This window comes from Eurytemora carolleeae, unplaced genomic scaffold, assembly GCF_000591075.1.
Source record: "Eurytemora carolleeae unplaced genomic scaffold, Eaff_2.0 scaffold21, whole genome shotgun sequence".
Lineage (NCBI taxonomy): Eukaryota > Metazoa > Arthropoda > Copepoda > Calanoida > Temoridae > Eurytemora > Eurytemora carolleeae.
Genome location: NW_019396207.1, coordinates 64569 through 76706, shown reverse-complemented (window position 1 = coordinate 76706; position 12138 = coordinate 64569). Strand labels below are relative to the sequence as shown.

Sequence of the window (12138 nt, the reverse complement as noted above, 5' to 3'; positions counted from 1 at the left end):
TACATTTTTTAAGGGTTTTTTAAAAATATAATTTTTTTTCCGCCCTTTACCCTACTCTTTAAATTTAAAAAATTTAACTTAAAATCCTTTAAATTACTATTCATTGAAAGTCAAAAAAATTCACGGTGATAGTGTCAAAAATGGTAGTGCAAGGACAAAAAAATCTACAGGGGAAAGGGCGCCAAACGCCGCCCACCCCCCCGGCCTGTTTAAGGTTAAAAAAAAAGTATCTGCAGAAACTTATTATCAATAAGTTTAGAAAACGATATTTTATAAATTCTTTCGATGTCTGAAAAGTTCATGGGAGTTCATGAGTAAACTGTATGGTGTTTGAAAATCAAACTTATGTTCTTCATCCCAGAAAAGTGAAAAGAGTCTCCTTTGAATTTGATCATATTAGGACACTAATGCTTAAAATCGTTTACGGGATGTCTCGTCTTACAGTGATAATCAGAAAACAATGAAATAGGAACACGACATTATTACAATGATGAACTGTTTTTGATTTTGTTTTTCTAGAAACTTATCAAATTACTAATTTAGTGAAATGGGTCTGTTTCACCTGCACAATTGCAGTGTCTCATGCTTATAAGCCTTTTAAAAGTTATAATTTTATCATAAAAGTCGTCTTTCTATTTCAGAGTTTTTCGATTATGTACGTACATTGTGCAAGACAATGTCCAGTGATCAAAATATTCTTTCCTTTTCAATCATAATGATTTTTATCCACAGTTTTTAACAGTTTCATAAGATAAGAACTTTAAATTTGATCATTAATCTGAATTTTTGTAACTTGGAATTAGCATTTTAAATGCTTGTACATAAAATTTAAAATCTAATACTTCCCATCACGAATGCGGGAAATTAGTTATGTAAAATTCGCAAAATGTGTGGGAAACTTATTTTGCTTTTAATTATCTCATATTTTAAAGTTGTTGACTGTGTTCTAATTAATGCTGTCGACTGCTTTTTCTCACCAATAACCGGTCTCCATACAAAGTAAGTTTATATCAAAACTATTTTTCGTGACGAAATCTAGTCAGTTGAAATCAAAACTAAATTTCCAGGATTGGAGAGCTGTCACGCTTCAACATGAGCTGTCATAACAGAATGTGGGAGAAGGGATATCCGGTTGCGATAATTCAGATTTACCAGGATAAAGCTCAGAACGATTACAAGCTTTGCGTCGAGATAGACGATATTTCACCCTGTGTTCCAAGCTCAGATCCGATATGGTTAAATATGTCAGTTCCTCATCAGGTTCTTTTTCAATATCATTTCAAAATCTTATACAGTTAAACCCTAGTTTTCTGTCAAGTGGTTGACCAGTTTTGAATTTCACGGGCAACGCCGAGTTCTTTTGCTAATTTAGAATATTTTAAAAATAAATTTATTGAAACCAAACTCGTTTTTATATAATATAAATTCAAAGTTTAAAGAAGTAAACATTACTTTGTAAGAGTAAATACTTGCAGCAATCTATCAAATCAATAAATAGATTAAACACAAAACCCCGTATATAAAACTGATATTTTACAGAGACAAGATAATGAATTTAAAGTTCTTTGTTTCTCCTTTAGTCTTCAATTCGGATTTTAATCATCATAAGAAAACATACCCCAATGTTTATTTTTATTTTGGAATAATAATACAGATTATTTCCTTTACTTTAGATTTACAATATTCAAGTTACCTCTTTCAATTTTGGAATACGATGCATTAGACAGAAGAATTACTACCCTTCAGGTAAAATGAGCAATTAATTAAGTTTTTCTAAAGTTAGATGAAGTTTCCAAAATAAACATAAAACCCATTTCTCTTTTATTATTTTCCTCATAAAAAGATTATTTCTCTTTTTCTCGTATTTTCCTCATTGTTAAAGTTATTTCTCTTTCTCTCATATTTTCCTCATTATAAAGGTTATTTCTCTTTTCCTAGTATTTTCCTTATAAAAAGGTTACTTCTCTTTTCCTCTTGTTTTCCTCATTACTAATGTTATTTCTCTTTTCCTCTTATTTTCCTTATTATTAAGGTTATTTCTCTTTTTCTCGTATTTTCCTCATTGCTAAGGTTATTTCTCTTTTTCACGTATTTTCCTCATTGTTAAAGTTATTTCTCTTTTTCTCATATGTTCCTCATTATAAAGGTTATTTCTCTTTTCCTAGTATTTTCCTTATAAAAAGGTTATTTCTCTTTTCCTCTCGTTTTCCTCATTAATAATGTTATTTCTCTTTTCCTTTTATTTTCCTTATTATTAAGGTTATTTCTCTTTTTTTCGTATTTTCCTGATTGTTAAAGTTATTTCTCTTTTTCTCGTATTTTCCTCATTGTTAAAGTTATTTCTCTTCCTCGTATTTTCCTGATTATTAAGGTTATTTCTCTTTTCCTCTTATTTTCCTCATTATTAAGTTATTTCTCTTTTCCTCGTATTTTCCTCAGTGTTGGCCAGGGGACTCATACTTACTTCCGCCGTTTACCAGCACTTGGTTTTAAATTACGGTTTTAGCTATTTTTCCTGATAAATGTCGATCCACTCAATTTAGAATATAAATACCAAGAACATTCTAGACGTACTCCCGAGTTCTCTTATCAATTTTTGAGGCAAATCGGTCCAGGAATTCATGAGTTATGATCGGACATATAAACAAACAAACAGAGATTACTACTTTTTATATACGGATACACTGTATAATAAATGAATAAAATGTGTAGGTTCTCTACTATTGAATGCTGGATACAGTATACTACAGCTTGAAGCTCAGGGTACCCTGCTACAGTACGGAGTAGATGAATACCAGAATATTATGGATCTGTCTGATACATACTCAGATATTCTTATCGTTGGAAAACAGAGCTGGACAAATATTTCAACGTAAATATTAAAGATTTATATTAATTATATGTTTTTAATTGATTTGTCTGTTTGTTTGTTTGTTTTCTGTTTGGGTGTTTGTTTGTTTGTATCCAATTAATATCACTACGCCTACGGTAGTCTACGGCTCAACCGATCAGGATTAGAAAAGTAGCGTCTGAGTAGAGCAATTAGAGTATTCAGTTTTTTATAGATCGTTTTGTTCTATTATTAGAAACTGAGTACTATTGATTGGTTCTTGTTTTCAAGTTTTCTTGATTTGTTCTATGTTGTCAAGTTTTCTTGATTTGTTCCATGGTGTCAAGATTTCTTGATTTGTTCTATGTTGTCAAGTTTTCTTGATTTGTTCTATGTTGTCAAGTTTTCTTGATTTGTTATATGTTGTCAAGTTTTCTTGATTTGCTCTATGTTCTCAAGTTTTGTTGATTTGTTCTGTGTTGTCAGGTTTTCTTGATTTGTTCTATGTTGTCAAAATTTCTCGATTTGTACTATGTTGTCAAATTCTCTTGATTTGTTCTATGTTGTCAAGTTTTCTTAATTTGTTCTATGTTGTCAAGATTTCTTGATTTGTTCTATGTCGTCAAGTTTTCTTGATTTGTTCTATGTTGTCAAGTTTTCTTGATTTGTTCTATGTTGCCAAGTTTTCTTGATTTGTTCTATGTTGTCAAGTTTTCTTGATTTGTTCTATGTTGCCAAGTTTTCTTCATTTGTTCTACGTTATCAAGTTTTCTATTAAGAGATGAGATGATTAGAACTGGGATAGATGACCTCACCTTTACTCCAGTAGTTCATGAGGCTGATGTCCAGGGATTCGAGGCTCAGTCTGGAGGTTTAGAGGTTCAGTTTCCGATATTCATGTCAGAAAATTTATCTAAAGATGAACTCGAGGCAAAAGGATTTTCAAGGTTATCTTCATTAAAAAAATCTTAATATTTTCCAATATCTTTAATTATATTAGGCCTATCTTACCATGCAATCAAAGCTGTTCCTAAGATCCAGAATGCCCAGAATGGAATTGAGTCTCCTCCACAAACTCTGATTTTCTAATCTCTATATCTTTGCAACTCGATGTAGTAGACCTTAGATATTTCAAACTATAAATTCTGTGAGCTCAAATAATCTAAATTTGAAATATCAAAGGTTTACACCATCCGGTTGCAAAGATATAGGGATTAAAATATTTTAATTTGTGGCATAAACTCAATTTCTTTCTGTTTCAATCCGAAAAGAATCAGTATAGAACTCAAGCTATTTGAGAAAATACGTAATATAAGGAAACAATCCCTTTAAAAATAGATTTTACTGAAGGATTACAAAGTTGTAATAATGTATGTTGTAATGTTTGGATTTAAGGAAATATATCCCATGATATGATTATCTAGAGTGATGACCCTGCTTGCTCTCTGCTTTGCTAACTTTATGATTGGAACTGGTATAGATGAATCTGAGGTTCGAGGAGTATATAAGGATATTATTTCCTCCTGTAGACAACTTACCTGCGCATCATCTCTTCTATCTTTAACTGCCTGGAAGGTAATTTTAGACATTTATTAAACATAATTTCAAGTGAACCTTCAGGCATAGATGGCAATTCCTGATTCACAACGGTACCTTTTAAACCTTTGACTTATCATCAAGACCAGACAGCTCTCGAATATTTTTCTGTAGATTGCCGTAAAACTCAACACTCATGTATAATTCGAAAATGTCCAAAGCAGTGTTACAAAATTCGAATAAAAATATTAATTTTTGCTATTTCTAAATAAAGTAAATCTTAAAATTTTTCAAATATAAAACAGGTTACAAATCAAGGTTCAACAACTACACGCGTCTCTGATTTAGGATTCGAACGAAATCCTTGATTAGTCCAAGGTTTAAGGTGTACTATTGTTTGTGAATCCAACACGCCCCTCAACTTATTGAAATTGCGCCTACAGCAAGAAGAGAAATGAATTATGTTCAGGTTGGATTATTGTGCTGTAGAATCAAGAAGATAAATGAATTATGTTCAGGTTGAATTATTGTGCCGTAGAATCAAGAAGAGAAATGAATTATGTTCAGGTTGGATTATTGTGCTGTAGAATCAAGAAGAGAAATGAATTATGTTCAGGTTGAATTATTGCGCTGGAGAATAAAGAAGAGAAATGAATTATGTTCAGGTTGAATTATTGTGCTGTAGAATCAAGAAGAGAAATGAATTATGTTCAGGTTGAATTATTGTGCTGTATAATTAATAAGAGAAATGAATTATGTTCAGGTTGAATTATTGTGCTGTAGAATTAAGAAGAGAAATGAATTATGTTCAGGTTGGATTGTTGTGCTGTAGAATCAAGAAGAGAAATGAATTATGTTCAGATTGAATTATTGTGCTGTAGAATTAAGAAGAGAAATGAATTATGTTCAGGTTGAATTATTGTGCTGTAGAATCAAGAAGAGAAATGAATTATGTCCAGGTTGGATTATTGTGCCAGACAGTTTATGTTCCACTAATATCCTTTACTCTTGGCCAGCTCATCTTTAGACATGATGTAGAGTGTAATATGATCGTAGATCTTACTAGGATAGGACTTTTCCTTCTTGGTATATCCCCAGGTATACTTCTATACATTATAATCTTTCTTATTCTAATCTAGCTAATTCTAATCTAGCTAATTCTAATCTATCTAATTCTAGTCTATCTTATTCTAATCTAGCTAATTATAATCTAGCTAATTATAATCTAGCTGATTATAATCTATCTTATTCTAATCTATCTAATTCTAATCTTTCTTATTCTAATCTAGCTAATTCGAATCTAGCTAATTCTAATCTATCTTATTCTAATCTATCTAATTATAATCTTTCTTATTCTAATCTAGCTAATTCTAGTCTATCTAATTATAATCTATCTAATTCTAATCTATCTAATTTTTATCTATCTAATTCTAATCTTTCTTAGTCTCATATATCTAATTATAATCTATCTAATTCTAATCTATCTAATTCTAATCTATCTAATTATAATCTGTCCAATTACAGTCTGTCTAACTCTAATCTATCTAATTATAATCTGTCCAATTCTAATTCTAATTTTTCTTATTCTAATCCATCTAATTTCAATTTACCAATGAAATTCATTTTCAATATCTTTTCCACAAAACAATCAAAAATTATTTTATGATTGGACGTATTACAGGAATTCCATTTTATCAATTTCTTAGCAATTTTTACCACATCAATATATTTGATATTTTAGGAGCAACAGCATCAATATATTTGATATTTTTAGGAGCAACATCATCAATATATTAGATATTTTTAGGAGCAGCATCATCAATATATTTGATAATTTTAGGAGCAACAGCATCAATATATTCGATATTTCAGGAGCAACAGCATCAATATTTTTCATATTTTCAGGAGCAACAGCGTCAATATATTTTATATTTTTAGGAGCAACAGCATCAATATATTTGATATTTTAGGAGCAACAGCATCAATATATTAAATATTTTTAGGAGCAGCATCATCAATATATTTGATAATTTTAGGAGCAACAGCATCAATATATTAGATATTTTTAGGAGCAGCATCATCAATATATTTGATAATTTTAGGAGCAACAGCATCAATATATTTGATATTTTAGGAGCAACAGCATCAATATATTTGATGTTTTAGGAGCAACAGCATCAATATATTTGATATTTTAGGAGCAACAGCATCAATATATTTGATATTTTAGGAGCAACAGCATCAATATATTTGATATTTTAGGAGCAACAGCATCAATATATTTGATATTTTAGGAGCAACAGCATCAATATATTTGATATTTTAGGAGCAACAGCATCAACCTATTTTTCCCATATATTGTGTGGGGATCTCTCCCTCTCCGTGCTGCTGGTGATACTGAGTACTATATTGAGTCCGTTTACTATAATATTCTGGAATATGAGCCTAGGAGGTTTCCTTAATACAGATACTAACCTTCAACCAATCCAGGTTCCTGGTACATATATACTCAAGTATTCAGCAGCTCTAATTTTACCAATAATTATAGGGATTTATGCAGGTTAGTTTCTAATATTTATATTCACGCTACACTCTCTTTATCAATTCGGATTTTGTATCTATTACACTGTTACGCATAATAAACTAACCTTGGAAATCTAAGCAAATCTTGCTGGGACTCAAATTGTTCAACTCAATAATACTCTCAATTTTAAAATGTGTTTCCTTATTTTTAATTCCTTGAATATGGGGTATCATGGGTATTTAAAAACAGATTCTTTATAGTATTTATATGCTTGATGACAATCTTCTCAAATTAACTCTGGTTCGTTGTCATCGGAAAATCATTTTCGACTTTTAATTTTCTCATGGGTCTGACTTCTAAAATACTTTTACCATATGTAAAAATTTAAAAGGGGGGGGAGAGAGCCGGGTCTATAAGATATTTTCTATCTGCCTATCCTGTCTTCCAGTTCCATATCTTCCATATCTTCCATATCTTCCATATCTTCCATATATCAGAAATACTCGATCTACCCAGTCTACATACACTATACCATGTCCTTTTTTCTACTGTCCTATCTTCTTTACCTATTCTACCTGTCCTATCTTATTTATCTATTCTATCTGTCCTATCTACTTTATCTATTCTATCTGTCCTATCTTCTTTATCTATTCTATCTGTCCAATCTTCTTTACCTATTCTATCTGTCCTATCTTCTTTATCTATTCTACCTGTCCTATCTTCTTTATCTATTATATCTGTCCTATCTTCTTTACCTATTCTATCTGTCCTATCTTCTTTACCTATTCTATCTGTCCTATCTTCTTTATCTATTCTATCTGTCCTATCTTCTTTACCTATTCTATCTGTCCTATCTTCTTTACCTATTCTATCTGTCCTATCTTCTTTACCTATTCTATCTGTCCTATCTTCTTTATCTATTCTATCTGTCCTATCTTCTTTACCTATTATATCTGTCCTATCTTCTTTATCTATTCTACCTGTCCTATCTTCTTTATCTATTCTATCTGTCCTATCTTCTTTACCTATTCTATCTGTCCTATCTTATTTATCTATTCTATCTGTCCTATCTTCTTTACCTATTCTATCTGTCCTATTTTCTTTATCTATTCTACCTGTCCTATCTTCTTTACCTATTCTATCTGTCCTATCTTCTTTACCTATTCTATCTGTCCTATCTTATTTATCTATTCTATCTGTCCTATCTTCTTTACCTATTCTACCTGTCCTATCTTCTTTACCTATTCTATCTGTCCTATGTTCTTTACCTATTCTATCTGTCCTATCTTCTTTATCTATTCTACCTGTCCTATCTTCTTTATCTATTCTATCTGTCCTATCTTCTTTATCTATTCTACCTGTCCTATCTTCTTTATCTATTCTATCTGTCCTATCTTCTTTACCTATTCTATCTGTCCTATCTTCTTTATCTATTCTATCTGTCCTATCTTCTTTATCTATTCTATCTGTCCTATCTTCTTTACCTATTCTATCTGTCCTATCTTCTTTATCTATTCTACCTGTCCTATCTTCTTTATCTATTCTATCTGTCCTATCTTCTTTACCTATTCTATCTGTCCTATCTTATTTATCTATTCTATCTGAGTAGTATTTTTGTAAATAACTATAATTACAGGTCTGAAATCTATAATTAACTTGCCTAGGTTCTAGGTTCACCAAGTTTGGAGAAATAATGTCTGTAATCAGGAAACCTATCATGGTGGTAGGATTAATAGGTGCACTCTTCATATACTACTTTCAATATAAATACTTCTTCACAATATTCAGCTGGAGACATTTCTTTGCTTGTGGAGTTCTATCCGTGGGAAGTACACTGGCTGCTCTCATTACAGCTCATTTCTGTAGTTTAACTCATTCTCAGGACAGTACAGTACAATAGTACATAAACAATTCATTCAACAAACTTATTTCATTATTATAAGTAGTTATATCTGTGCTGTATCTATAATATTTTAAATCATTTGATAAAACTGTTCTGGTCCTGTGTTCTGACAAAACCTAGGATTACATAGGAAGAGAAATTAGATTTTCTAAGAAACTTTTACCTTTATGAATATACATATTTATATAGGAGATACATATTGTAGTAATTACTAAATTCCATTATACCCAAGTAAGGTTATAAAGCTTATTGTTCTCTTAATTTCTAAAGGAACTGCATGATTAATAAATACAAATTGTAATTTTCTAATAAGCTTGATGTTGTAGAATGGAAACCATTGATATTTTAAACTATTAAACTGTGGAAGTTTAGATTTAAAAAGACAACAATATCATGTTGCAAATATTATAAGAGAATTAAAATTTAAAGAGTTTGTGGCGATTATTTGATTCCTTTTCAATTTTCTTTCGTTTATAAATAAGGGTGTACTGTACCTGTCAGATAATCAGTATAGGAATAGATACGGGAATGCAGAACAGTGCTCTCAGCTACTATATGCTCAAGGTAAACGTCTGTATACTGTACAGTGTTCTCAACTACTATATGCTCAAGGTAAACTACTGTACAGTGCTCTCAGCTACTATATGCTCAAGGTAAACTACTGTACAGTGCTCTCAGTTACTATATGCTCAAGGTAAACTACTGTACAGTGCTCTCAGCTACTATATGCTCAAGGTAAACTACTGTACACTGTACAGTGCTCTCAGTTACTATATGCTCAAGATACACTACTGTACAGTGTTTTCAGCTACTATATGCTCAAGGTAAACTACTGTACACTGTACAGTGTTCTCAGCTACTATATGCTCAAGGTAAACTACTGTACAGTGCTACTATATGCTACTACATATATATCTAGGGTGTGTATATGAACCCTATGGATGACTATGCTACTATATATATGATCTAGGGTGTGTATATGAACCCAATGGATGACTATGCTATTATATATATATATATCTAGGGTGTGTATATATGAACCCTATGGATGACTATGCTACTATATATATATGATATAGGGTGTGTATATGAACCCTATGGATGACTATACTACTGTATATATTATCTAGGGTGTGTATATGAACCCTATGGATGACTATGCTACTATATATATATGATCTAGGGTGTGTATATGAACCCTATGGATGACTATACTACTTCCCTATGGATGACTATGCTACTATATATATGATCTAGGGTGTGTATATGAACCCTATGGATGACTATGCTACTATATATATCTAGGGTATGTATATGAGCCCTATGGATGACTATGCTACTATATATATATATTATATATCTAGGGTGTGTATATGAACCCTATGGATGACTATGCTACTATATATATATATCTAGGGTGTGTATATGAACCCTATGGATGACTATGCTACTATATATATATGATCTAGGGTGTGTATGTGAACCCTATGGATGACTATGCTACTATATATATCTAGGGTGTGTATATGAACCCAATGGATGACTATACTATTATATATATATCTAGGGTGTTATATGAACCCTATGGATGACTATGCTACTGTATATAATCTAGGGTGTGTAAATGAACCCTATGGATGACTATGCTACTATATATATGATCTAGGGTGTGTATATGAACCCAATGGATGACTATGCTACTATATATATATATATATCTAGGGTGTGTATATATGAACCCTATGGATGACTATGGTACTATATATATATGATCTAGGGTGTGTATATGAACCCTATGGATGACTATACTACTGTATATATGATCTAGGGTGTGTATATGAACCCTATGGATGACTATACTACTATATATATGATCAAGGGTGTGTATATGAACCCTATGGATGACTATGCTACTATATATATATGATCTAGGGTGTGTATATGAACCCTATGGATGACTATACTACTATATATATGATCTAGGGTGTGTATATGAACCCTATGAATGACTGTACTACTATATATATATATATATATATATATGATCTAGGGTGTGTATATGAACCCTATGGATGACTATGCTACTACACCAGCCAATGCTCAAATATTCTTCACATCTCTACCCTTGATGTGCATATGGTTTGTTTACACAATATTCACAATATTCTCCAGATGGAGGAATTCAGCTAAACCGGCTGGACCAATAACACAGGTATAGATATTAGACATCATGTTTTACTTAGTTTCAACATTCAAGCTTTCTTTTACTTTCAAGAGACTCTATTGAGATATTTATTCTATTAAAAACTTGATTGTTTTTAAATTGTTCTTTTTTTATATTGTGCAAATTTTTTTCTCTGTTTTGGTTAACTTTTTTCAACGGAGTAAATCTTTTGCAGAATGCAAGGAATGAAAACTTCAAGAGAAAACACGAATTTTTTTGTCTTTTAGATGAAAACCCCTGAATGATTAAAATGAACCTTAAAACGTTGCTTATCTCTAGTAATAAATTATTTGTTTCATCTTAATACTTTTTAGATAAAAGTGAACATTTTCTACCCCGTCAACTCTTTATGGTCATATGTGATAAATAAAGTCTTTCTTAAAAGTTTAACATTTTGTAAAATCTATCCCAATTGTGTTTTGTTAAGATTCCTCCGTTGACAGTTGACGGTAAACCATTAACCTGTGTCAAGATACAAGATATTAAACAGTGCTGGGCAGAACATAATCTTAAACCTCTCTGGGTCTAAACTTTTCATAATATATTGTTAAATTCTTCAATTTTAAAGTTTATCAGTTTCATTTCTATTCATCTTCCATTATCTCTTAATATTCTATTTGTGGAACTAATGTCATTTCTTCAAAGGATTATCCAACATTTACTTTAGAAATACTTAACTCTGTTGTTATGAAGCTGAAAACAAAATATGTTTAAAAATAAAATATATATTTAATTCCACTCGTTTTTTATTATTTAATCATTAACATTAAAGCAAATAATAATAGTCGAGTTGGGAAGAAGCCTAGTTGATGGTAAGAACTGGATCTTCTCTGTTACTATAAGGCTGGGAACTACATTCAGTTACTATTAGACTGGGAACTAGATTCTGTTACTAATTAGGCTGGTAACTATATTCTGTTACTATAAGGCTGGGAACTACATTCTGTTACTATTAGACTGGGAACTAGATTCTGTTACTAATTAGGCTGGGAAATATATTCTGTTACTATAAGGCTGGGACCTATATTCTGTTACTATTAGACTGGGAACTAGATTCTGTTACTAATTAGGCTGGGAACTATATTCTGTTACTATAAGGCTGGGAACTAGATTCTGTTACT

At 31.1% G+C, this 12138-nt stretch overlaps 1 protein-coding gene across 1 annotated transcript; it reads left to right on the top strand.

Moving 5' to 3' along the window:
- The first annotated feature begins 886 nt into the window (after positions 1-886).
- Positions 887-11755, top strand: LOC111698200 (uncharacterized). Its single transcript, XM_023468461.1, has 12 exons — positions 887-999; positions 1068-1260; positions 1674-1746; positions 2713-2872; positions 3610-3777; positions 4255-4405; positions 5326-5464; positions 6693-6926; positions 8555-8772; positions 9295-9357; positions 10844-11005; positions 11445-11755. The coding sequence occupies exons 1-12, from the start codon at positions 887-889 to the stop codon at positions 11544-11546; spliced, it is 1776 nt and encodes a 591-aa protein (XP_023324229.1). The 3' UTR covers positions 11547-11755.
- The last annotated feature ends 383 nt before the right edge of the window (positions 11756-12138 follow it).

Excerpts from the sequence above, each read along its gene's own strand:
- LOC111698200 (XM_023468461.1), top strand. The coding sequence starts at position 887 with ATGTGTGGGAAACTTATTTTGCTTTTAATTATCTCATATTTTAAAGTT. Across the intron at positions 9,358-10,843 it reads TCAGCTACTATATGCTCAAG|GGTGTGTATATGAACCCTAT; the intron begins GTAAACGTCTGT and ends TATATGATCTAG. Across the intron at positions 11,006-11,444 it reads CGGCTGGACCAATAACACAG|ATTCCTCCGTTGACAGTTGA; the intron begins GTATAGATATTA and ends TGTTTTGTTAAG.